Source organism: Astatotilapia calliptera, chromosome 15 (assembly GCF_900246225.1).
Source record: "Astatotilapia calliptera chromosome 15, fAstCal1.2, whole genome shotgun sequence".
In the NCBI taxonomy this organism is placed as follows: domain Eukaryota; kingdom Metazoa; phylum Chordata; class Actinopteri; order Cichliformes; family Cichlidae; genus Astatotilapia; species Astatotilapia calliptera.
Genome location: NC_039316.1, coordinates 34,302,796 through 34,327,893, shown reverse-complemented (window position 1 = coordinate 34,327,893; position 25,098 = coordinate 34,302,796). Strand labels below are relative to the sequence as shown.

At 40.6% G+C, this 25,098-nt stretch overlaps 1 protein-coding gene across 16 annotated transcripts in view; it reads right to left on the bottom strand.

Annotated features, from left to right (window-relative positions):
• Positions 1 to 25,098, bottom strand: part of ptprsa (protein tyrosine phosphatase receptor type Sa) — a 230,880-nt gene that overhangs the window by 110,495 nt on the left and 95,287 nt on the right. For all 16 annotated transcript variants that reach the window (XM_026143591.1, XM_026143599.1, XM_026143595.1 and 13 more), the window contains 2 exons: positions 11,805 to 12,028; positions 358 to 503 (listed from right to left, as the gene is read on the bottom strand). In XM_026143591.1, coding sequence (XP_025999376.1) covers positions 358 to 503; positions 11,805 to 11,898 — 240 coding nt within the window. In that variant the 5' untranslated portion in view covers positions 11,899 to 12,028. The remainder of the gene's footprint in view (positions 1 to 357; positions 504 to 11,804; positions 12,029 to 25,098) is intronic.

The following is a 25,098-nucleotide window of genomic DNA, read 5'->3' as shown; positions in this document are numbered from 1 at the left end:
TCACAACAGTAAATATCACAATATATAAAGTAACAAATGGTAAAGAACATTTGTTTATTACACAACTTTCTATTTATCTAAATTTTTAGCAGCTTTCCCCCCCCAATTTACTCCCATGATACTCCAAAATGTTTCAATGTAATGTTCGCTGACATGAAGATACAACATTTTTTTAGGTCAATACATTTTTCGACAGTGACATTTTTTAATATGATGCATAAAAATATTACTGAGTATTTCACCCAAAGCTCATTAAGGTAAAGTAAAGTGGGACAATTCCAAAAAAACGATCCCACAAAGAACAACAAAGAACATTTAGAATAAAGGCTGCACCAATGGACAGCAGGTTTCACTTACCTCTATACGCTGGGAGTTCACCTTCTTTCCTTTTTTGTTCCAACTAACCTTTGGCTTGGGGTCACCTGTTGCCTGGCAGACAAAGGAGACCACACCCCCCGAGACACCAATCTGGTCAACGGGAACTTTTGTGAAGCGTGGTAGTGCTGAGGAGCAAGACAACAGAGAAAGAGGGAGAGGACAAGAAGAGAGGGAGATACATTAGTAGACGAAAGGCAAATGCAGCACCACCAGAGCTAATGCCATTCTTACCATAATTACATTTCTGAAAATACAGACTTTTAAATCCCGGTTTAAGTGCACGCATCCATAGAGAGACGCTAGTACAGAACGTCTCATCAACCTCCACTTGGCTCTTCCCTTTCAGTCTCTTACTCTTGTCTCCATAGCACAGTGCTGCATCTTAGTGTTACAACTTCAGAGTTCTGCTGGGCTGGGTAGAGAGCATTGTGGTGTGAATTTATATGTAGAGTCTTTGCTAAGGCGTAGACGATTATTAGCTTAAAATGATTACCCACAGAGCAATAGAGTACAGCCTAGCATACTACCGGCGTTGCTGGGAATACATTAGCGAAGGCAATTAAGAAGATGAGACAGTAAAAATGAGTTTTTGTTTTAATTTGACGCTATTTTTTTTCCAAGTGCTTAACATGACTTTTCCTGCTGGACAAAGTATAGCACTGACTAAGCCACTGCAGCAGTTCAATTCTCACTTGCACTAAAACATACTAAAAATTGATCTGCCCGGGAAAATTGATGCTTTTGCCTGTCAAAAGTTTGTAATTTTGGTGCTTTTGGAGCTGGAATTTTCCCCTCCTGCTTGGGTTGCAGCAAGTTCAAGACAACAAGTCTGATAGAAAGAGAGAAACAGAGAGAAAACAGACTCCTGGGGAACTCGTTAAAATGGAATCATACAGATATGTGGGGATGATCAAACGGCCAGCGCATAACGTCAAATTAATAATTAAGGGACCATGGGCCAACACCAGTCTCCAGGCACTGCTAAACACATATGAAGGAGAGTTCCTGCATTCATTATCTGGTAAAGAGATATACGCAATTGGAGAATGAGGTAAGGGGGAATAGCGTTAGACAAGGGGAAGGAAAAGAAGAAGGGCGAGAAGAGGCACTACACAATCCAAATGTTTCTGATGCAAATATCACAGCAACACACACATACTAACTTTAGCCTGCTGAACATTGTATTTTTTTAAAGTGTAAATGGTATTGCAAGACTGTGAGATTTTAAAGCGCTAATTTGATAGTAAATTTTGTTTTCATATATAACAAAATCTCTTCCTGCAGTCTGTGAGAGATGGATATTGTCCACACTGAACTAAATAAATATTATTACAATAACATTACTAACTTCAGAAGCTTATTCTATGTTTATGATACATGCAGAGTATGTATGTTACAAACCAGTTCCTTCTGAATACAAACCTGATGTTACTTAATGAACTAATTTAGGATTTAAACATAAAGAAATTTAAATTTGTCAAACAATGTTCTCCAGCTCACAGAAACCATATAACATGCACGATAAAAACAATGAATTTACAAAAGAAAACAAAACAAATAACACTCTGTTGTTTATTTCACTAGAGTATACTTCCTATATCTACGGTTAAAGGTTGTGGTACAATATAGGTACGGCATCCTTTCATCGTCATCAAGGACCAGGCCTGCTTTATTTGTGCGTTGCATACTATGACCCCTTTTGGCATTTTACACTTTCAATTTCCATTCTGAAACTGCACAACACAGCTTTACACAACACAGCTCCTCTGCATTTGACCTCCCCCTTACAATGCGCTCTCTGTTGAGACAGAAGAGGGATTTACACAGATCAAGCCTGTGGCGGTGGTTCTGCTGAAGGACAGCATTCTTTGATTAGTTTTTCCCCTGGACCATTTGACATTTCCACCCAGTCGCCTTCTCCACCTCTCCCTGTCTCGCTTCATAGGATGTGAGAAATGTACAATAAATGCGATTGTTTGCATGTGCGTCTGAGTTGAACTCGTGAAACGTGCAGAATTTTCAGAACTAAATAGTTTTCAATATTATCTCAGCAAGGTTTAAATAAAGCGAGACAGCTGGGGAGCTGAGAGGAGAACGAAAAAGAGTGTGACCGCTGGGAAGGACGGAAGGACAAGTGTAGCAGGAGGTGGAGAGGTCAGTGGTAAAGAGAACACTGGAAGAGAAGAGTAGAGAAGGTGACGGGAGGTCCAGAGAATCGAGGAGAGGCTGTGAAGAGAGAGTGCTGCATATTTCTAAAGCTTTTATAACTTTCAGTACCTATTGCTTTTTTTTTGTTTGTTTTTTTGGTTATTTGCATTTTTCTTTTTCTTTTAAATGCATGAGATCAAACGGCCAGTTAATACCTTTTGGAAACAGTAATATCTGCTGTACGTGCTGCAACATCTTAAACTCCTTGGCGTCTGGTGTCCATGTACCCCTTATCAGCGAGGCATTTACGACAGTATTCACTGATCACGCCACTAACAATAAGTCTGATTTCTAAGACCTAGATTTACATTAACTCTCATCTAAAGCGACATTCAATAACGACGAAAGGAAGGGTGACCAGGGTTTTGTACATTTTCTGAAAGCCGTCCTAGATTCTTCTGAATAGAAGACATCCATTGCCTGGGGACGAAATAAAAATGTAAAACGCAGCTAAGAACGTCTATCACGGCCACCAGCTCAGCTGTAAGGCGGCACTCACAGCTCGACAAAAGCTAATGCTAGTGCTAGAAAATGGAAAGGTAGTTGTGCAAATGTAAGACACAATATCTCTCTCACGATGAGGACATCAGTCTACGGCCTACAGATGTCACTGCTGTCATAGGTTAATCCCTGGGCGTCACTGTTCACAGAGACATGCATCTCAAATTCAACCTCTACAGAGATTACTGCAAGGCATAAAATTGCACATAATTATATCGCACTGCCTGAAAGTTTTGTCACATAAGGACTGGCAAAAGTTTTAACTCTAGCTCTGCTCTCCTTCCTTGTATTTTTAAGGGCATATTTTTAGACTTTAGTCATCTCACAAAGTGAGTTTAATGTTCTTGGAAGTCAGTAGCTTTAATTAACTTCCAGTCAATTCGGATTAGGTAAAGTTGTCTGCACAATTCATTTAGATGGACTCCCAGTTTAACTGAATGTAGTTCTTGTTTTCAATAAAAACACAAAAAAAGTGTATTTAAGACATTAAAGGAATAAAATGAATGGTGGGCAAACGTATTCTGCTGAGGTGTTTCTGTGTACCTGTCTGCATATGTTTGACTGGCACTGGCTGTTGAATGTCTATAAAGGTGCAGTTACTGCAGGTATGCCGTGTGTGATTGTGTGAACTCTGATGAGCATAATTAACCTTTTGTTCTGTTTTTCCCAGCTGTGATCCTCTGGGCTTTTGCTGCCAGTTACCACTGACTCCAAGTTCAATTTGAACTTTGCCAACACCAGTAATTGCAGGGTAAGAAAGGTTGAACGGAGCCTGGATTTAAAGTGCTTTGCAATAATGAATAATGGCACAGAGGGTCCTATATCAACAGATAAAATTGTTCACAGTGTTTCCTGCATTGAATGGCCCATGTGATGACGATATGCACTGACACCAGTATCAAATTATATCAAATGCAAGTACAAAAACTGCAAGTCTCTGGCAGCCTTCTTGCTCATTAAGGCTACATTTAGCACCAAATCCTCCAGGCTTCCTTTGGTCCAGTGGGTAAAAATAGCTTTCAGTTCATTTTCATGAAGGCAAAACATTTAGAAGGTTCTCTTTGTAGGCAGGTTATATTCCCACTAGTGCCACCTTTTCTGAAAATATATGCACTTCTATGGCTCTAAGGTAACTCGCATGTCAGTCTCCACGTACTGTTGTTCGTTATGTTACCAGAGATGACATTGAAAGGACACTGCACCCACAGTGGCCATTTGTCCCTTCTACTAAAGTCTCCCTCTATTCACTAAGCTTCCCACAGACAGACTGAGGTACAGCCTTGCCTAGATAAGCACACAGAACCTGTCTTTATCTGCCTGGCAGGGGGACGTGGCCTAAGCTAAAATAACCAGCAATAGGGGCCCAGCTATCTTCACAAGGCCCCGAGAATAGAACAGATCCACGCAAACAAGAGTGAATAGAAGAAGGAGGAAAAACTCACACTGTGCACACAGACGCTTGTTTAGCTAATACAGCAACCACCTGCTACTGGCCGCTACCTCTGTTGGACCCGATAACACAGAATACACCAGCACTGTGATTATAAAGTGGCAGAGAGTGGGAGGTGGGAATGTGAATATGAGACGGCTCCATTTACAGTACTTTACTGTTGTCGTTTGGTGGGGGAGGAGGGGTGTGAGAGGAGGGAGGGGACTGGCTTTATGACTAATACGGTAATTGATGGAGAAAAGCTTCTCGGGTCATAAATAGGAGCCATTATCCTCTGAATTAGCAAAGTGGGAGACAAAATGATGCACAACCATTCAGTGATTTGCAGAGAATTGGTAAAGGGCACTTGTTATCCATCTTGCTACAAATAGGTATCTTTCACAGCACACGGGACATTTACCAGCAATGTCTAAAAAGTACATTTGGTACTATGAGAGGTATTACAACCAGCAAATCAATTTCACTTACTCCAGGCTGCTGCAGGATCCTGAGAATAGGGTGGTCAGGATGGAGATGCAGATTAGTATAACATTAATTTTGCTTTTTTCTCTTCTTCTTCCTCTTCTTTTTTAAATGCCAATTTACTCATAATGACTTAAAAGTGCATATATGCAACTTAATGCATATCCCACTCACGGCCCTTTTATCTAAGCAGACACTCTAAAAGCCTGTCTGGCAGGGATAATCTTAAGTCTACTTTGTTCTGCTTACACAGTGCATGCGAGAAAATAGAAACCACAGTGTGTCACAAATTTAAACAAGTCAATTTAGTGACGCTAAACTAAGATTAAACTTAATTTCTGTGTTACCCAAACAGCAGACACATGATCTACAGGGTGCAGTCAATATACTTCAGGGTGGAAATTCCTCATCTCAACATTAACTTTGATTTTTGTAAGGCCTAAAAAACCCCATCTTACTAGGTCAACTGCTGGTCTCGCTTCAGTGTGGGATGTTTCCAGGTGCAGACGGGGGCTAAGAGAATTCAAGGCATCGCAGACTTGCGTGACTTAGCCACAGCAGCCACAGGGTGAGTAAAAGGGAGTGGAAGCTGACGGACTAAGTGAGTGACCTGAGACAAGGGCAACTGGAAGCAACCTTTATTAATCCTTACACAGGTTCCTCAGCCTTGTGAGTTTTACTTTTTCTAAATACAGCTTGTTGATTGAAACCTCCCTTTTAGTCATGTTGTCTAGAGCTGTTGAAAACAATGACTGAATTTAAGCTTTTAGGAGGAAGCAAAAGGTCAGCGCTGTAAAAGAACTGAAAGCACTTGATTCACACACATATAAATAGAAAAGCTTCTCTGCAAAACTGTTTCATCCCTTTTGTTTTCGTAAAACATCACACATTAAATTACCTACATTTGTGTCACTTTGTAACTTGTACGGTGTAACTATATGCATCATAAATCTATAAAGCTAGCAATCCTGGACCTGATCAAAAGCCTTGAACCTTATCAACACATGTGTAAGGATGGAGGGATAGAAAAGAAAAACAGGTAGGCAGATAGACCTTTTAGCCAAATGCACATTCAATTGAACGAGTGGATAGACCCACACATGCAACCCCCCACCCAGGCTTAAACAACCAAGCCCCATCAATCAGGACCGATTCTCACAGGCTGCCTGGGCAGGGGCCATCACCATGGAAACCAACCCTTTACTTGAAAACCGCTTTGCTTTGTCTTGTCTAGAGGTTTTCGCACACAATCACTGCCAAGCAAGCCCAGCGGGCCAAGGCAAAAAACTTGACCCAGACAAGAAAACAGAAAACAAGACAGAAAAAGTGTCTGCTGCTTGTAGTTAGAAAACTGTAAGTTAACTGTTATTAGACAACATTTTCATCTCCAGCCACAGTGTCGGTGCATGACATGGGTTATTTTAACTTCTTCATTTATTCCTTGTTTCCCTTTTTTCTCTCTTTCCAGTCATAAATGATAAAATGTTAGCTAAATTGTGAAAATCTTCTGCATCCATTATTTACTTAAAGTGTGTATTGAGTATATAATGATGTATTATGCATATAATTCTCCTTCATCAGTTGCCAAGGTGCTTTTGAGAAGTATACTTATCTTATAATAGTGTTTCTGGTGGAGAAACGTGTTCTGCCTGGATGTGGGTTTGAAAAAGAAGTTATATATGTATGTATATAGTCTAAAGTCAGCTGCATATGTTTGGGTTGTACTCGATTCCTAGGCAGAAGGCGACAGAAGAAAGGCTTATTGAATTTCTGTGTTGGGGCGGTTGCCTTGATTGAACAGACAGTGAAAATTATATCTCAAATTCTTCCTTTTAGAAAAAAAAACAAACTAAGGACACATGACGTTGCCTCTGGGGAATTTCTGTCACTTATTTAATAAACTAATACATTTACAGCCAACAGGGCACGAGGCATCTAAAAGTGATGTGCTTGCATGCAAACTACTGAATGTGTGCCATATTGTTTAACTTTACTTGTTGACCACTTCACTTCTTAAAAGTCCACGGGGCATTGCTCAGGATGTGGGAACCCAGGGTTTAAAAGATAATAAATGTGTGTTGGTATCCAGAGGTGAAAAACAGCCTGACCGCACTGCTGTCACAGGGAAGCTGCATTTCTTAAAAGAATGGCACACTTGTAAAATGCAAATTGGTCCCACTGAAACCATTGTTGAAGGCTAAAGTAAAAAGCTAAAGTCACTAAGTATCCTTCAGCCCATTGGAAATAAGTAGGTGTGATTCCTCAGAGAGAGGACGGAAATTAAGCTTAAGTATGTGCCTGATTTCAAAATGGCCACAGAGCGCACACGGATGAGGCGAATTGAGAACAATTTTGTGTCATTTAGAGACTCACTTGAGGCAATTGACACTTGTTGGCTCATTAAATGAAGAAGACACCTCAAATTGCCAAAGGTGTTATAGGTCTGATCAAAACAAAAGACAAAACACAAAAGAGGAGAAAGAAAATGGAGCGGGGAACAGGGTCTAGCATTTCAATGAAAACAAAACAGCAAATGCTTACTGCATCTTTCTCTGTATTTAAAGTCACATACAAAGAAAAACACCCACCTTTGCAATCTTAGAAATAAGTGTTTTAAATAGATATTTCTTATTTGGAGATTCTTTTGGGACCATTTCTGCAGCAGACACGAGTCCATATAAACAGAACAGTGCAATATTCTCACAATTAACTTAAATTAAGCATTACAGCATTAGCAGTGCATTTTTTCTTTTTTGTTTAATTCTTTGCACTCTTGTCACTGAGGAACAACACATGAATATATGACATGACAGGTGTAGAAATCCAGATTAAATGTGTAGTTAAAACATTAAGATTAGAAAACAAGATGCAGGTGAGTGGGTCGGAGCATTTCTGTCTACTACTTGTAAATGTACAGCTCGGAGATTTCAACCTCTACTCCGCAGCAGCAGGCTTCTTGAAGCAGTAGATTCAAGTCTGTAACTCAATTAAAAATTAACTTGTTTTCTTCTCATTTGAGAGCGGGAAAAAAGTGCATAGAGTAAACACAAGGACCCAGCATGCAACAGCAGGGTGTACATAAAGTTGAACTGACAGAACTAAATCGAGAGCCTCAAACACAATTTGACTGGAAAAAGATAAGGAGGGAGTTGAAGCAGGCAGAAAGAAAAAGAAAAACTGAGAGAAACAAGAAGCGAGAAACCAAGAGGTGAAGATATTGGAAACAGGAACAAGAAAATGTTCTCCACTAAGGGGCTTCATTTTCTTTTCTTTTTCAATTGGCAGCTTCAAAGGAATATAAATAATTGAACACCCTCACCCCATCACTGAGAGTTCTGGCCAATTACTATTAGAAGTCCTTTGCCAAGAAAGCAACATTTGAGAACTCTTAACAGGCAAAGAGAAAGGAGGAGGAAAAAGTGAGGAGGAGGTGAAATGCCTTTAAAAAAAGATGACAAATACTCTGGTTTACCTGTTAAAAAAATATTAGCAGAGAGTAAGAAAAAGTTTGGGGTTTCTATATACAAAAGAACAAAATAAAAGAATTCAAACTTTGAACTTGAGCGTAAAACAGTGTGCTTCTCAACCGGAAGTAACAAAAACAAAACTTATTTCTCCAAACGAAAGGAGAAAAAAATCCTCATGAATTCTATCTGAAGATGTGACAAAACAATGTTTTCACACCTGCAATTGTATTGCAATATCAATACAATTGATAAAGACATAGTCACAAAAAATATAATATGGCATCACTTCTACAGCTGAAGTTTAAACATGAAAATTTTTTTATTTATATAGGGGTACCCAGGTAGCATGTTTGATTTAGCCATTTCCCCCCCCCCCCCTTTTTGAACACCGGATACTCTTCCTGACGTGGCTCCAAAGGGATCTGTATCTCCTCCAGGTACTGAACCAGGATCCCTTTGCTTGTTAGCTGAATCTGTAACCCACTGCACTACAGAGCCAACCAGAGGTTTACAAAATTGTAAACACTTCTCATTAGAGCCCAACTCACAAGTAATGTGTATGTATATAAATTATTTGTGACAATCAATTTCAGCAAGTTAATAAACAATGACCCCATTATGTCCCCTTTTAATCATGTCATTCATGCTTCTAAAGAGTCCAATACGCTGACAGTGTTGTTCGTTTTTTTAAACCCTTATATCGGTAAAGTAGGCCTCTATTTTGGGTATCAACAGAGACTCTTTCTAAAGGAAAACAGCCTGCCCTTTTAACCAGAACTGTCTGATATAGTTAAAGCTTTATATTCTTTGTGCTGGATGCTTTTCTACCTTTAATCGTGACTTTAAAGCATTCTATAAAGATATGAAAAATTACTCAATCGTTAACTACATTTCTTTTGTTACTGGTGTGGTCTTTGTATCATCAGTGTCTGAGAATTAATTGGCTTGATTAAATGAACTAAAAAAATACCCAAGAGCTCAAACAAATTAAAAATAAAGAAAATCACATGTAAGCAAAAGTATTGTTGTTGGATGATACTGGCCTAATACAAATGTTATACTTCTATAGTTTATCATTATCTTACAGCTACCTGTGAAAAGGCTCAGGTGTAACTCTACGCATAAGCATATTTCAAACTTTGCACACACACACAGACATTTACATTTGTGTACCTGAACATAAATGTATGCAAATATAGACATTCACACAAGCCAAGCATTATTATGGTTGGGGTGGCAGGATTTATTGAGCCATATTTCTTTCTCTTTTGATTAAAAATGTCTCCTTCTCACCGTGATTTATGAGTGTAAATAAAAGGAATGGAGGGCAAGGGGAGATGGAGAGAGAGAGAGACAGAGAGAGAGAGAGAGAGACGCAGAGAGAGAGGGGAGGGACGTGAGAGGTGGGGATGACATCATGCTTTCAGTTGGGCTTTTCTGCAAAACGGTGGCATCCTTTCAGTCCAGCAAGTGGGAGTGAAAATAATTGGACAACTGCACTACTGGGCTGTGTGTGTCTGGCCATGAATGTGGGGGTGAAAGCCATTCAAAGGGAGGAGAGGAAGGTAGCCTGTGCTTTTGTGCATATATTTCCAAGCATAATAGTGCGGCCCCCAAAAGAGATGAGAAAAAGGAGTAGGACAGCATGCATATATGTGCCTGTGTGTGACTGTGTGTGTCTTTTTTACCCCCAAAAAGGGAGAACAACAACAACAACAAAAGTACAAGCTTGTGAGTGAAACAACAGGACAGGGCGAGGAAGTCTGACAAAAAACAGCAATCTCATCTACAGACGGCATCGACAAAGATGGGCAGAGAGCCCTACTGTTTTGAGACAGTGAGAGGGTGGGTGATGGCAGTGGGGTACGGGGGGCTAATCTCCATCAAAGATGAAGCAGATTGCACTGATTGTTATTTAAACCAGGGCGAGCAAACAGAGGCTGCGCGAGGGAGAAACGCAGTCGTAATAAACAGTCGGCGAGTGGACAGAAGACAAGAACATTCTAATGAGCCACATATTAAGTTCAGGGGCTCTAAGACGTTTACTTTCGCTCCGCATTCGTCTGTGGCCTCACTGTCAGTGAGAACAAAGACATCTGTTTGACATCTGTCGGAGTGCAGTTTTAGATATTTTTTGCCAGCTGAGCTGAAAGACACTCCAATTATGTTACCAGACAGTCAAACCACTGTGCAATCAAAGGTTCGCCTCTGTTGGAACATGAGGAAAATCAAGCAATCGTGTCATCATGAACCACTAAAAACAAATTCATTGAATGTCAAATTGGAGATAAAAGAAAATGCGGAGCAAACAGAGTGGAAAATACAATATCCCTCTTAAATTGTTCAAGGTAGACAACAAAAGTCAGCAATGACTGTGAAATAACGTGTCTAATCTGTTACTTCCCATTTTAAGGACTTATCACTGACATATTCCAGGGCTAATACACCAACATTTAGCTCATAGAAATCTCGCTATGTACTCTGTTACTAACTATGGAGGACACTGCATACAGACAAATACAATGCCTAAATTAGGCAATTATTGTGTGATATTAATCTTTTTATATGAAAATAAGTGCATTGTCAGAACATTATCCAAATATCGAATACCCACACAATGACTTACAGCCTATCCAAACAGGAAGCATCTTAGCCAAGTTATTCTATCATGACAATGCTATCTAACATCATACTTTCTGGTGGATATTGGGTAGGTTGTTTATAAAGTCAGCGGTTTGATCCCTGCCTCTTCCAGTCTGCACGTAGAACTATCCTTGGGCATGATACTGAACCCCAAGTTAACCCTGGTGTATCCATGAGTGTGCACATGAATTTTAGAATTGGTTAATGTGGCTATATACAAGGAGAAGTCCATGTATCACTTAAACAACACCTCTGTCTGTATAAGCCGTGTTTTACACGTGGCTCCAGTGATGTAAACATACAAGTGCCCTGTAATTCCAGTAGTGGAATTTACTGCCTAGTCCACGTTTGCATAGACACAAAAACACAGGCCAAAGGATTACCGCTACAGCTAAATGAATATGGCTTTGGTTTTACAAATAAGCTTTTTCTTTCCTCTGGCTACTCTAAAGCAGTCCCACCTAGATAAGATGTAAACAGTCATTAGCATGCAATCTTTAAATACAAATGTGCAGTCGCAAAATGCAACAAAAGCATCTTGGAAGTGCTCAAAGTAAAGAAAAAAGGTTCACCAAAGCTTATATAATGTCCCTCTCTCCCCCCTTTTTTGTGATTACTCCACTTTTTAATAAGTTTGCAGATATGAGTGATGAACCTGTTAAAGGCACCAAAATTGAGAAGATCTTGGTACTTACTGGCGTTGGAGCCGGTGAGCAGCAGTGATAGCAGCAGAGTGATCACAGGCAGCAGGACTTGCAAGGAGATGGGCAGGGCACCACTGGTGGCCATCTTGGCTCTGGTAGGGAAGGGGGGGGGGGGGGGGGAGGGTAGGGTCGGAGTGACCTTTGGCCTGGCCGGAGAGCCGAGGCCCCAACTGCACGAGGACGTGTGGGGTCTTCAAGCAGGACAGCTTGACGCTCTGCAAAACACAGAATAAGAAATAAATATGAATAAATAAAAGTGATGAACCCAAAAACACTTGTTACCTATATTACTTTGTAACAATCAGATTTTGTCACAGTACATTAATCATCATACTTCTTAGCATTTATATTCTATGAAACTAAAGTGTCATAACAATTTCACTGTTGCAACAATTCCATATAAAACCTCCAGTTCCACAATGGTGGTTTTGCCCACAGCAAAAGAACACAGGTCACGACAGTCTGCTGCATTTTCTACAATCCCTCATTGGCGGTAACGCATAAATGGAAGAAGGTAACAGGTTATCAGTGGCACAGCTGGGAGTAAAGGCGCCACATCCCCAAACCTTTAACATTCCGATCTCACAACCACTGTTTTCTCACATCCCTCAATTAGCAGGGCAGGGCTGCCGCTGCTTTCTTTCTTCTTCGCCTCCTAATCGCCTGATCTTGTCGTTATTTGCTTATCTCACCGCCTTGTAATTATACAGGCACCTGACGATATCCCAGGCATCGTCTCTTTGTTTTACTCAAATTGCCATTAATCCCCCAAGCTGCACAGAGAGACCAAGGAACCCAGGATGACACCCACTACACTCCCACCCACACAGGCACTCCTCTTCTCATTGATATGGCTGGTGCTGCGCACAGACACCACCAAGTGGTAATACATACTCTTTAATTAACAAGATATGCATAAAGAGACACACAAAGACAGAACTAGGAGCAATCACGACATGAATGTGATGAATATGTGCTGACATACTTTTACCACTTACAGAGAGATATTCAGTGTCATGCTCAAGGATGCTTAAACGCAAAGCTCTGTCTGTCTCAGCAATCAAGCTGTGAACATGAAAACCCAAAACCGTGCGCTCTCAGAGGACCCAGATCAGAGGACAAAGTGTCAGCCAGCATCTGCCCTGCTTTGGTGTCCTTGTGCAAGACGGTGAACTCCCCCAAGCTCCAGGGATTCTGCTTAGCTGAGGTGACACAAGGGGTGGCAGCGATTTACTAGAAGGGAGATTAACTACCTTGTACTGTAGGTGGTTAACAAGGGTACAACTGAACTAATTGTGTAGACGACGTACAATTTATCACTGTTTTTGTTTTGTTTTTTGGCAACACGTTGATCTTTGATATATTTGAACAATAATTTTCTAAATGTCCCTGAAAAAAGCATTTTTACCTGCTTCACAGCTCAGGTTTTAATGAAAGAGGTATTATTCAACTACAGAGGCCAAATAAGGGAACGAATATACTTAAAAAAAAACATTCAGATGGATTCAGGGTCAAAAGCACATTGGCACACAAGCCATCATGGAAGTTCAGGGATGCATCATTTCAACGCGTACTACACTTCATCACTTAACCTCATTGTATCATGTCTCAGTTATCTTGGTGACCTTTTATTGGGAGTAGAAGACTGAGATACAAAAGCTTCCATTACCTTAATTCAATGAAATAAAACGAATAAGTAAAAACTAAAATAAATAACTTAAACAGATTAAAATGAAATTAGACAACCCTACCTACAGGTTTGCGATTTATGTCAAACAGTTAAATTCTCAGGAGAGTTAAAAAGGTTAATATAATGCAGCTGTTTTGCTGGGCTCCATTTTTTGACTGTGGCCTTGTGAGAGGCAGAAAACCAGGGCTAATTGCAGTGTAACCGAGCACCCCAGACAGCAGGCATTTAAGAGTGCCCCACCCTTCACAACTCCTGGACCAGGCTCACATAGCAGACACATGCTGCTGCAGGCGCACTGAAAATTAAGCCCCAAACACATAGAGCCAAATCCATATATAACACAAAATCTATTCACCTCTAAACCCCCCAGTCCTCCCTATATGTAATGAGCAAGAATGTGGAAAATATGTAAGAAAAACATGGCGCAGGCACACTTACAAAAACACAAAAGGCGCGATTAACAATAGGCCTTTTGTGGCGACACCATACCAAGAAAGAGTGGGTGTTTTTCAGAAGCTCAGCTCATCTTTCAACACAATACTACACGCACACGACCAACATGTGTCCTCGCTTTTTTTTCTTCTTCTTTGCCAGGAGGGCCAGTGATGTCATTGGTAAGAACCGAGTAAAATACACATAAACAGAGAGAATAGAGGGGGAGTAAAAAACAGTCTAGAAGTTATGAATGATGGCTTTATTGTTCTGACTTTAAACACTGGGGTTGACAGAGAGAATCTCGTGTATCTGTAGGGAATAACTCTCTGTTCACAACATGCCTAACTTGTGATTTATGGGTCTCCCCTTAGGACATGGCTTACTATCATCACCTCTGGTTGCCATATAAACTTCACAACACAACTACATCAGCTATTGTTGTTGAACAGCCTCACCAAACATAGCCTAAAACCATATGGGTGCTGGAGATTAACCATGGACGCTGGGTATAGTGCTTCATTCTGCCTTCGTTTTAGTAAATGGAAGACAGAGATTACACAGACAAGTGTGCATGGAAAGATGAAAGTTGACTAAAAAGAGGGGATAAAAAAGTCAAAGTAAAATATTTGGGCTAGCATGCACCACCAGAAATGAACTTTAGCATGTCTTAGTAAACTAACAGGGCGATAGGAAAAAGGTATTTCCTTCATATCTCCCATAGGTGTTCATATGTGTAGGGACTAAAAAGCATAAAATTCACACCATTTTAATACTCATCAAAGAGTGACCACCCATGCCCTGTAGATGGGAGTGTGGTCAATGTGCAAGAGACCACTCAGGTAATCACACAAAATACACCTGTACTGATGTTTACCACGGCCATTAACTCCAAGCTGGCAAATATCTGTAACTTTACTCACAATCTGAAGGTAACACAGCAAATGTTAGTTAGCGTGCTCCAGTGTAGTTACTGTTTATGTTAATTCTAATTTTTATTTCTAAAATGTGTTGATCTGTGAATCTAGATGTAAAAAGCGACTGAATAAGGAATCTATTGTATCTAAGTATTTGCAAGTAGATAAGACACAAACAGAGAGTAGAATATCACAAGACTGTCTGACACACATGTATCATGTATCAGTGAAAATCCCCTTTGAAGTAAACTAAATTAAAAAGTGCTGCACACTTTTTGATTAAAACCCATACAGAGACAAAGTCTATTCATTACTTTGGGCTATTCCCACTGATGGGCAATGAATATATTTTGAAGCTAGAACTTTTATCCCATGTGAAAACTGCCCATCACTCGAGATATTAACCCAGAGCCAAGCTTCAGTAATTACAGCCAAAATGGCAGCACAATTTCCACTGAGTGGTGGCAGTCACTGGCTATTAGGGACTCTCACTTTGACATGGTCAAGCTTTAAATTCGGCTCGTTTCCCCATGCAATATTGATACTAATGCATTTGATTACTAAGATTGAGAAAGGCACTGAGGGGAAGGGAAGATGGGAATCCACGCCATAAGCATGAAATGAGAGTATGACAAGTTAATATAAAAAGTGCGCATATGCACACACGCACATAACCACACTGCACTGCAAAAAGTAAAAAAAAAATAAACAAAAAGCAGAAATGAATCCTTAAAAAAAATAAAGTTACAGGTATGTAAGCATATGGAGACCACGAGAGTCACAACTTCAATACAAGATGTTTTTATCCACTCATGCACTGTACTGTTACAAAGATAGTAACTGTAATAAACACACAGATACACACACACACACACTGAAGATGTGAAGTTGCATTTACACTGAGAAAAACTACTTATAACCTGAGGGACCACATTAATAATCCCTTTTATGTGATGAACAGTAAGCTCACTTCAGACACACGGTTAAAAAGACCACAGTTTGGTTGGGCTTCGCAATCAAAACCGAGTGTTTGATGTCTAGACTCTCAAAAAGAATAATATTTTCAGTGTTTGTACTCCAAAAAGTAACTCTGGGGGCTTTAGAAAGAGTGAGTTTTTCATAGATTGCCAGGTTTCCAGAACGCCTGTAACACAGTCTAATTTTGCCAGGCTGTAGAACACTGGCAGCTCACCATCCGTCCAAAGACAACGATCAATCTACTGCAAAACAGCCTATACATATATATTTAACTCAGTCATTGCTGACATAACATCAACAACACATAACAACACAAGCGTGATCAAAACTTTTCTAATTCCTGCAACAAATTACTAGTAATTTTAATATGTCAGTTTTTAACTATTAAAAAAAAAACAACTGAGGGAGATATGTTAAAGAAGAAGGAAATGCTGGATTTAAATGAACACGACAGGGCAGGTGCCAGCCCCTCCCGTAGGATGATGATAACAGAAACAACAGCAGCAAAAAGAATCCTTTTCCATCACTCTCATGCTCAAACTGTGCTAGTTGCTCTTTATGCTTAGCCTTCAAGCTGCTGTCTCTCTCTCTGCAGTCTTTCACCTTAGATGAAGTTTTTATGCGTCAGCCTCGTGTTACAGGCTTTTACTTCAGCCACTTTACTGCTTTTCATCGATTCACACCTTATAGAGGAGCAACAACACAAGGATGCAAGACGCTGGACATTCAGCTGATCAGGAGCCTGTAATTGTGTATGAATGCGATTGGGCGTTGTATGAGTGACACTATGTTTGCAAGCCCGAAGGACTTTATTTAATCAAACTAAGAACTGCATATTCTGCTGTTTCTTTGTATGCGTTTGTGGAATGATTTAAGTATGAATGCCCATATAGTTCTTCCTTCTGTGAGTTACTCTATATGTCTGTCTCTGTAAGAAGCACAGTTACACAAGACACTCGCCCAGGCCTGAGCTATAAAACAAGTCTATAGAGACCATCTGTTTTTTACCACGCTGAAGTCCTAACTGTATTGATTCCATATGTCACTGGTAAGGAACACCACCAACCAGCTACACACACACACAGACACGTACTCATCCCCTGTATCTTATTAGTTTTCTGCATCAGAATTTTATGCATATTAAGGGAAAATCTGAGATGAGGGTGTGAAGAAAGGTATGTTTGTCTTCTAAATATTTCCTGATCAGACAAGTCATCATCCCAATCTTCTACAGCGTCTCTGTTTTATTTTTCTTGCCCATTCCCCTCCAATCCCTCATTTCCTCTCTCTGCTTCCCTTCCCCCTTGAACTCATGCATACTAAACTATGCTTGCATTGCAGATGTTTGGTAGGAAATCACATGAATTTGCATGGAACTGCAGGACTATTATGTAAATGCCCCAGTGTGTATCTACCTCCCAGCCTCACTCTTTCGTTGCCATCCGCTCCGTGCAGAGAGATCAATGTCAAAGAAATTTGGAAAAAATGGTATACCTGTCATTCAGCACATGTAGAGAAGCCCCGGTGGAACAAGAAATGCTCACATAAGGAAAGCATATTAGATATGCAAGACAGTGTTGGCATTTCCATTAAATGCAAAAGGCAAACAGAAATATGAAAACAAATGTGATAACCCTACATGTCTTATACATTCAGAGCAGGAATCCGAGCCAGTAGAAATGACAGAGATGTAAACAGATACATTAGAGACAGGTTCCCAGTTTATGAGCGGTTCTAAAGTTGCCAGTTTCCACAAGTCTTTGCTCCCCAGCGACACCAGAGCATCCCGGGAACAGCCTGAAAACAACCTCCACTGACATTTATGCACAGCATATTATATTGTTACAGTGATGGATGAGCAAAATGTTTGCCCAAAGTGAAGACTGTTTGCATAGGTAGGGAGAACTGCACTGCCTTGACCTCATTAAGGGACTGTAGAACGCCCTCCCCTGGCAACCTCTCCATGGAGTAGCTTTCCCATGAGCCTTTGCCCTTAACTGTTCCCAGTCTCCCAGTTCCACAAATGATGCTTGACACTTCAGAGACACCTTGTGTCGGCCATCTGCTGTCCCCCTGAGAGCACCATAACCTTTCTTTGGGATCTTTGGGAGATGCCATTTGAGCCACAGTTTGCCTGCTAAAATAGATTTTTCTGCAATGCTACACTAAAAATAACTTTAACTGTATATTCCCGGTATTAGAAGGTAACTTCCCCTTTTGAAAAAGCACTCTAAGACATTATATACAGTTTTTATAGCTCAGCGTTTTGTAAATTTGTCTTACTGGTGTTTGGACAACCTTCACACCCCAACATTCGCTGTCGGGTCTAAGTTCTTCAAAAAGGAAGTGCAGATTTACAAAAAGATTTGAGACCAAATTACCACAAGCCCACTGAATCTTCAACTATTTGTTTTTCTCGCAGCGTTGCTCTGAGTTCGATCAGCAGGAAATGGGTTTACTCTGAACATTATGAGCCACTGCTGTCCTTCCAATAAACACCCAGGGCTGTGAGGCTTTTAGCTGAAATCCACCTCTGTTGAGGTTGAGTGCACAGCAGTAAGCATCGGGCCTGTGCAGTCGAGACGAACGGATTGGCAGCTGGGAGGCTTGGGCACCAAGCTGACCACTGAAACCCAGACTTTATTGCACAGCCGTTTTGTTTGTCACCGAGGGGTGACACACTATCTGTCACCCATGTAACCTCGCCATACTGTGACATTACAAGTTGGCACATGAAATTCACACACATGTACACTTTTGTCTGCCTCTCCTCGTCTGTCGCCCTGGCAGCCAGTGATGACAAAGGCCTAAATTTACAGGTGGCAGTGTCTGGGATAACCCTGGTAGGACGAAAGGGTATAACTAAACAGTATAAAAAGTAAAATAGTGGTATTTAATTATAGGACAGAGTAAAAATCACAATTTTAAGTTGGAGAAAGGAGGTGCAGCAGTTCTTTATATAAAGAGGCAGTTGTTCAGGAGTGTCTGTGGTGGGAGAAGAGGTGGGGGAAGGAGGGTCTGAAGAAGTGACATCAGTTTTTGGCCTGCTGCCCACAGATTCAGACAAGCATCGCACCAACTAGCCAGCAGCTTGAATGCCCTTTAGAAATTGCCACAGGAGAGGGAGAGAAGTTTCTGAAGGGCGGCTGGGACAGCTCGGGAAGCACGCTTCATATTCATTCTGGAAATGGGATGCGGGTTGGGGGGGTGAATGAGATTATTCTAAGTGATCAAGTAGGAGGCAGAGGAGGGAAAGACTGGCAGTCCAGGGTGTTTAGAAAGATTCCTCTCTGCAATTGGCAGGGCTTACTGTGTAACATTTGCTGTGTGGTTTGAGAAGTTTCATTTCCAAAATGAGACATATACCATTTGAAAAACTGTCACACCTACACAACAAAATGGCTACTGGCACGTTAATAAAATTCACAACCGAGCTAAATTGGCGCCATCCTTGGCTCCTCGCTCCGAAAAGTTGAAATTTAAGACATGCAATCTATTTTTCTATACTTCTTTATCCGTTTCCGAAAAGAGTGTGCCATTCCATTTGCATTGCAGTTTCACTGCTCTACAAATTCAACATGACAGATTAGAAAAGAAACAAAACTGTCGTGGCCAAGTTAGCCTTCTTTTTCTGCTTCACATAACGGAAATCTAAAAACCTTACTGCATGGCACAGATCATCTAATAAAAATCCTAACTAACTTGTGCAAGTAGGATGATACAGTATTTCGGAACCTGATAATCATGCCTTTGACTCTTTTCAATTCATTTATTTGTCTATAAACATAAATAGGCCTCTTTTCCAGCAGCATCCATCTGCAGCAAATTGGGTCCATTATGTGATCTCGCAACTTCAGGTTTCAAAAAATATGATTTTCATGTGCACTGATCAGTTACATATAAAACAGGGGTGCTCTTTAGGGTTCATATCTGAGGCTCCTTTTGTCCTGACAGCTTTTTAATGAATTCTGTACTTCTCAAATGTGGAAAAAAAAGATGGGATAGATTTGTGTATTAATATACAAAGATACACTAATACAGAGACATATACAAATGGAACAAAGTCATTTAGTTTAAAAAAAAAAACCTTCAGCCACTGTGGTCATCTTTTCAGCCTCTTTTTTTAAGTATTTAATTGAAAATTAAGTTAATCCTGGTAATTTCAGAAACTGGGCCAAAGCTCATCAGCAGGCTAAACAGTATTTAATAACCTCACTGGGGGAGCAAGAATTAGGATTAAACTTATTTTGTGTGTGTGTCATTAGGGAAGGTGCATTTTAATTTGCACTTCTCTGCCATTATCTGATTAATGACAAAAAGGAGTGAACATGAAAATGCATCGCCACGAGAAATTCACATTCCCACAACAATTTAGAGAGGAAAACATAACACACGACACTGGACATCATTAAGCGTACTTCAGGAAGTCCCATTGAAGCCACTGCTCGGATTTAAGTTTTATTACCCCCCCCCCCCCCCCAAAAAAAAACAAAAAACAAAACTACAAAAAAACAAAACACGAAATTTTTTTTTACATTTTCACTGCTTGTTACACCATCTGTAACAAGCTTCTATTACATTTTCTTCATTTCCACAGTGAACAGTCAGACAATAGTGATGGCAACAGCAAAGGCATTTGACTATCCTCTCATGACATGTAGTTCAGACTTTGGGGGATCAGACTGAACGTGACTAGCCAAATGGTTTGTTGCGCAGTCCCATCTGGGAAGTTGCACTTGGAAACTCGTTGGCAAGGTCTAGGCATATCAACCAGGTAAGCTGCCATTAAATGCAAAGAAAAAATATGCCAGTGTAGACAGCTAGTTAGTTAGGCCAGTCCACATGGAAAGTAACTGGCACAGATATTGTGACCAGAGAAGTCAAAGACTTTCAGTAACTTCAAGAGATGACAAGCAACGTAACTGCAAAGAGGATCAGGGTGTTGAGTAATACTTTTCTCCACTTTGAGGCCAACAATTAAAAGGATTATGAAAGAGAGAGGTTAGAGTTTATCTAGGCAACGAAAGCCTTGAATGTCTGCTTACAACAACCTATTTTTGTTGACAAGGCAATGCATGAAAAGCGAATCTCTTGCTGTGTAGCAAGTAATGACATTTTAAACATGTCATCTCACCTAAACCATGCTCGTAGCAGTAACCTTATGGTCAGAAGTTTCTCACATGACACTAATTGGTCCTAACTAAGTTCTAACCTACAAGCTCAAAGCTAGAAGCTTTGGCAATTTAAATTCCCTTGTGATACTGATCAGTGCAAATCTCTCATTGAAACGGACACGAAGGTGTACCCGATTCGTTAACACGTAAAGTCAAGGACTCCTTACAAGCACTAGGTACTAGCAGTTAGGAGTCTCTCTGTGTCAAATAAAACCAATCCCTGGCATGTTATTCTGAATTGATTTGGCAACTTTTCTCCACATTCTTATGGCCAAAGTAAGCGTAAAACTGTTTTTGAAACCTCCCTCTCAGTTCTCAAAAAAATAGAAGATGAACAACATCCTCTGTCTGACTGAAGCAGCAGCAACTGCTCTGTGCTGATGTGCAAAATGACTGTCTTTTGGGTTTGTTTGGTTTAAACGACACTGGATCTGATTATATGTTACAAATATACAAGAAAGACAATAAACATGGTATCATAGCAATTAGCGTTGTGCAACACTATGTGGAGCAGGCTGTGTGTTACCAGAGTGTCTGTATCCCTGTCAATCTACTGCACTGCAGAGACCCAAAACAGATGGCAAGGCTGACCCACACTCTGCCTCTCTGCCTGTTTGTGCACCCGTCACAGTCATACCACCAGCGTTCCCACTATAGCGGTACAGACAACTGTTTTTTTACAGTCACTTTAAAAAAGATCTGAGAAACAGACAGGAACAAATGTGATGCTTAGACTTGGGAATTCAAATGCTACAAATAACCAAAGACAAAAAGAGGGGAAAAAATTGTACACTTACTTTACAAAGAACGTGAAAACGTAAAAGTAAAAGATCCAATTTTTAATTCAAATAAGGGTTATAAAATTAACACCTCCTAAATTTTCTGTCTACATTGTATTTTAACAAGAAAAAAGTTATTCAAGGAGTAACTTGCCAATTCAGGCAATGTAAGTTTTCAACAACTAGCTGCAAAGAAGACTTACATATTGAGTGATTAAATGCCAACTTAACTGCCAACTATTTTATTCCCTCGAGTGTTCCTAGATAACCATCAGAAAGCCCAGCGTGAGATGGCATGTCTTTTAGCCAAAAACTGAGGCTCAAGCCACCTCATGTGACATTCATTTATCCAGTAATTTGTGGTAATAATGCAGCATGATCCATATTAATGTATTCCTCCACAATAACCTACTGAAACAGAGAGTCAATTGTGAATTTGTCTTACTTTCCTACAAACCGCTGGAATAAAGAGTTTGCTTGTGTGGCAGACAGAGAATTATTGTGGACGACGGGCATGCACGTGGGCAAACAACAGAAGAAAGGCAGCTCTGATAGCACAATGGAGCCTCTAAGCCTCCAAGAAAGTGACATGCTCGCACACGCACACGCACACACACACACACACACACACATATATATATATATATATATATATATATACTGTATGTATAAAAAAACCAAAGACACCCAGCACGCCCCTGTGGGCGGTCAATCCTTCAAGCTCGGTCCTCTACCAGAGGCCTGGGAGCTTGAGGGTCCTGCGCAGTATCTTAGCTGTTCCCAGGACTGCGCTCTTCTGGACAGAGATCTCCGATGTTATTCCCGGGATCTGCTGGAGCCACTCGCCTAGCTTGGGAGTCACCGCACCTAGTGCTCCGATTACCACGGGGACCACCGTTACCTTCACCCTCCACATCCTCTCGAGCTCTTCTCTGAGCCCTTGGTATTTCTCCAGCTTCTCGTGTTCCTTCTTCCTGATATTGCTGTCATTCGGAACCGCTACATCGATCACTACGGCCGTCTTCTTCTGTTTGTCTACCACCACTATATCCGGTTGGTTAGCCACCACCATTTTGTCCGTCTGTATCTGGAAGTCCCACAGGATCTTAGCTCGGTCATTCTCCACCACCCTTGGGGGCATCTCCCATTTTGACCTCGGGACTTCCAGGTTATACTCGGCACAGATGTTCCTGTACACTATGCCGGCCACTTGGTTATGGCGTTCCATGTATGCCTTGCCTGCTAGCATCTTGCACCCTGCTGTTATGTGCTGGATTGTCTCTGGGGCATCTTTACACAGCCTGCACCTGGGGTCTTGCCTGGTGCGATAGACCCCAGCCTCTATGGATCTTGTACTCAGAGCTTGTTCTTGTGCTGCCATGATTATATATATATATATATATATATATATATATATACACATACATATATATATATATATATATATATATACATACATATATATATATATATATATATATATATATACATATATATATATATATATATATATATATACATATATATATATATATATATATATATATATATATATATATATATATATATATATATATATATATATATATATATATATATAGTAGTAACATGTTGCCTCTCAGAGGTGTACATGTACACTGGTTCTCTTACACAATCACTCATGCGCACAGTCTTTCTACAAGCCATCACTCCTCTGAGCATGTGTCTACCCTCTGACCCTTTCACTCCGACAAATGACGCTTCAGCACCACCATACTATTAAACCCCCACAGTGCCACAGCACGTCACGCGCCTTTGACTTTAGAGCGAATTTCAGCGCGCCGAGGGCGCCGTGGGAGTAAAGGTTGGGGGTGGTGGTGGTGTTGCTGGTGTGTGGGGGTCAAAGGTGGGAGGTCAGACAGCTGGTAAACATCTTTAAATACTCCTTTATAACACCATACATTCCTTCACAGCAGGGAATGGTTAGCAAGACATCCATCCCTGCCTGATTTAGCTCTGTTTTTGTGTGTGTGAAGGATAACCTCAAGTTTTTGTATACTACATACTTTTGTGAGTCAGACCAAGCTATGGCATGCAAATAAAATATATTTTTAGAAGATGGCAAAAAACAAGACTAAATTTATTCTGCAATATTCAAAACAGCAACACCCCGGCAGAAATCGTGTGGGTGGGGGTTGTTGCTGGGCTTGTTTGTTTTCCTGCCTGCAGTATCCACGCTGATTTTAAGTGATGGTAGAGTGGGTGGGGTGGTGGGCCTTTTAAGTCCTGCAACTAATGCATAAACAAGACCGCTTTCTCTCTGTCTTGCTGTCTTTTATTCTCTCGGTGTGTGCGTTTGTCATTTTACCACTTTGCACACCCATGCTGTGTATTGCGAGTTTTGAAGGAGACGGAAAGACTGAGACAAAAACAGCAAAAGGACGGAAAGCTCTACTGTTCTGCTATGACTTAAAAGCAATGTGATAGACTTACCGACCCATACGTACAATTACTGGGTCTGGAAAAGACAAAGAAGAATGCAGACAAAAGAAATACTGAAAGCTGTTTTGCATAGAGAATTACAACATAAGGACAGAACACGCCAGTGAGAGCGAAGACACACCCCCTGCACTTTAAACACAATCAAACACACAAGTGGGAGGATATGGGGGTCTCTGATGGGGGCTTACTGGAGGTAGATGGTTGTATCACACTGGTCCCAGACAGGCTTTGGAGCCAGCCCCAGTGACATGGAGAACATTGGCAGTTTTCTACTGCAAGGAATCTGTTGGCGTTTAAAACAGCCCAGGAATCTTTCAGGCCTGTTTTCAGGGAAGAAATAAAAACTACCAGAAAAGGCTCAACTCAAACTGTTTAAGATTGGCATAACGTAACCAATGTCCAACTTTTTTGCCATGCTCAGAATCAACAAGGCACTCGTAAATGATATCGTAAAATCATAACATCATCACGTTATTCTGGTGGGTCCATACTAGAAGCAGAATGACTAAAAGAGCTTATAGGGAGTCTATTCCTGTTATTTCTTTGCAATATTACTGCATGTCCAGAGTTCATTGCAATAAAAAAATGGCTAATACATACACAGAGTTAGATTACTGGAAAAGAGAAGTGAGAGAGGAAAGTTAAGCTGTGTTCACACCAGAGGTAATGTGGTGACCAAAAACCAAAAGGACAACTTCAAGCAACTATGGCCAAAAAAAGCTGCTGGTAACTCAAAATTGGGACCCAAGATGCAGGCAAGGAGGAGGCTGTTGATTAACATATAACTTGGTAGTAAATATGGCAGTATGTTACCTAGGCAACCAGAGCTTGACA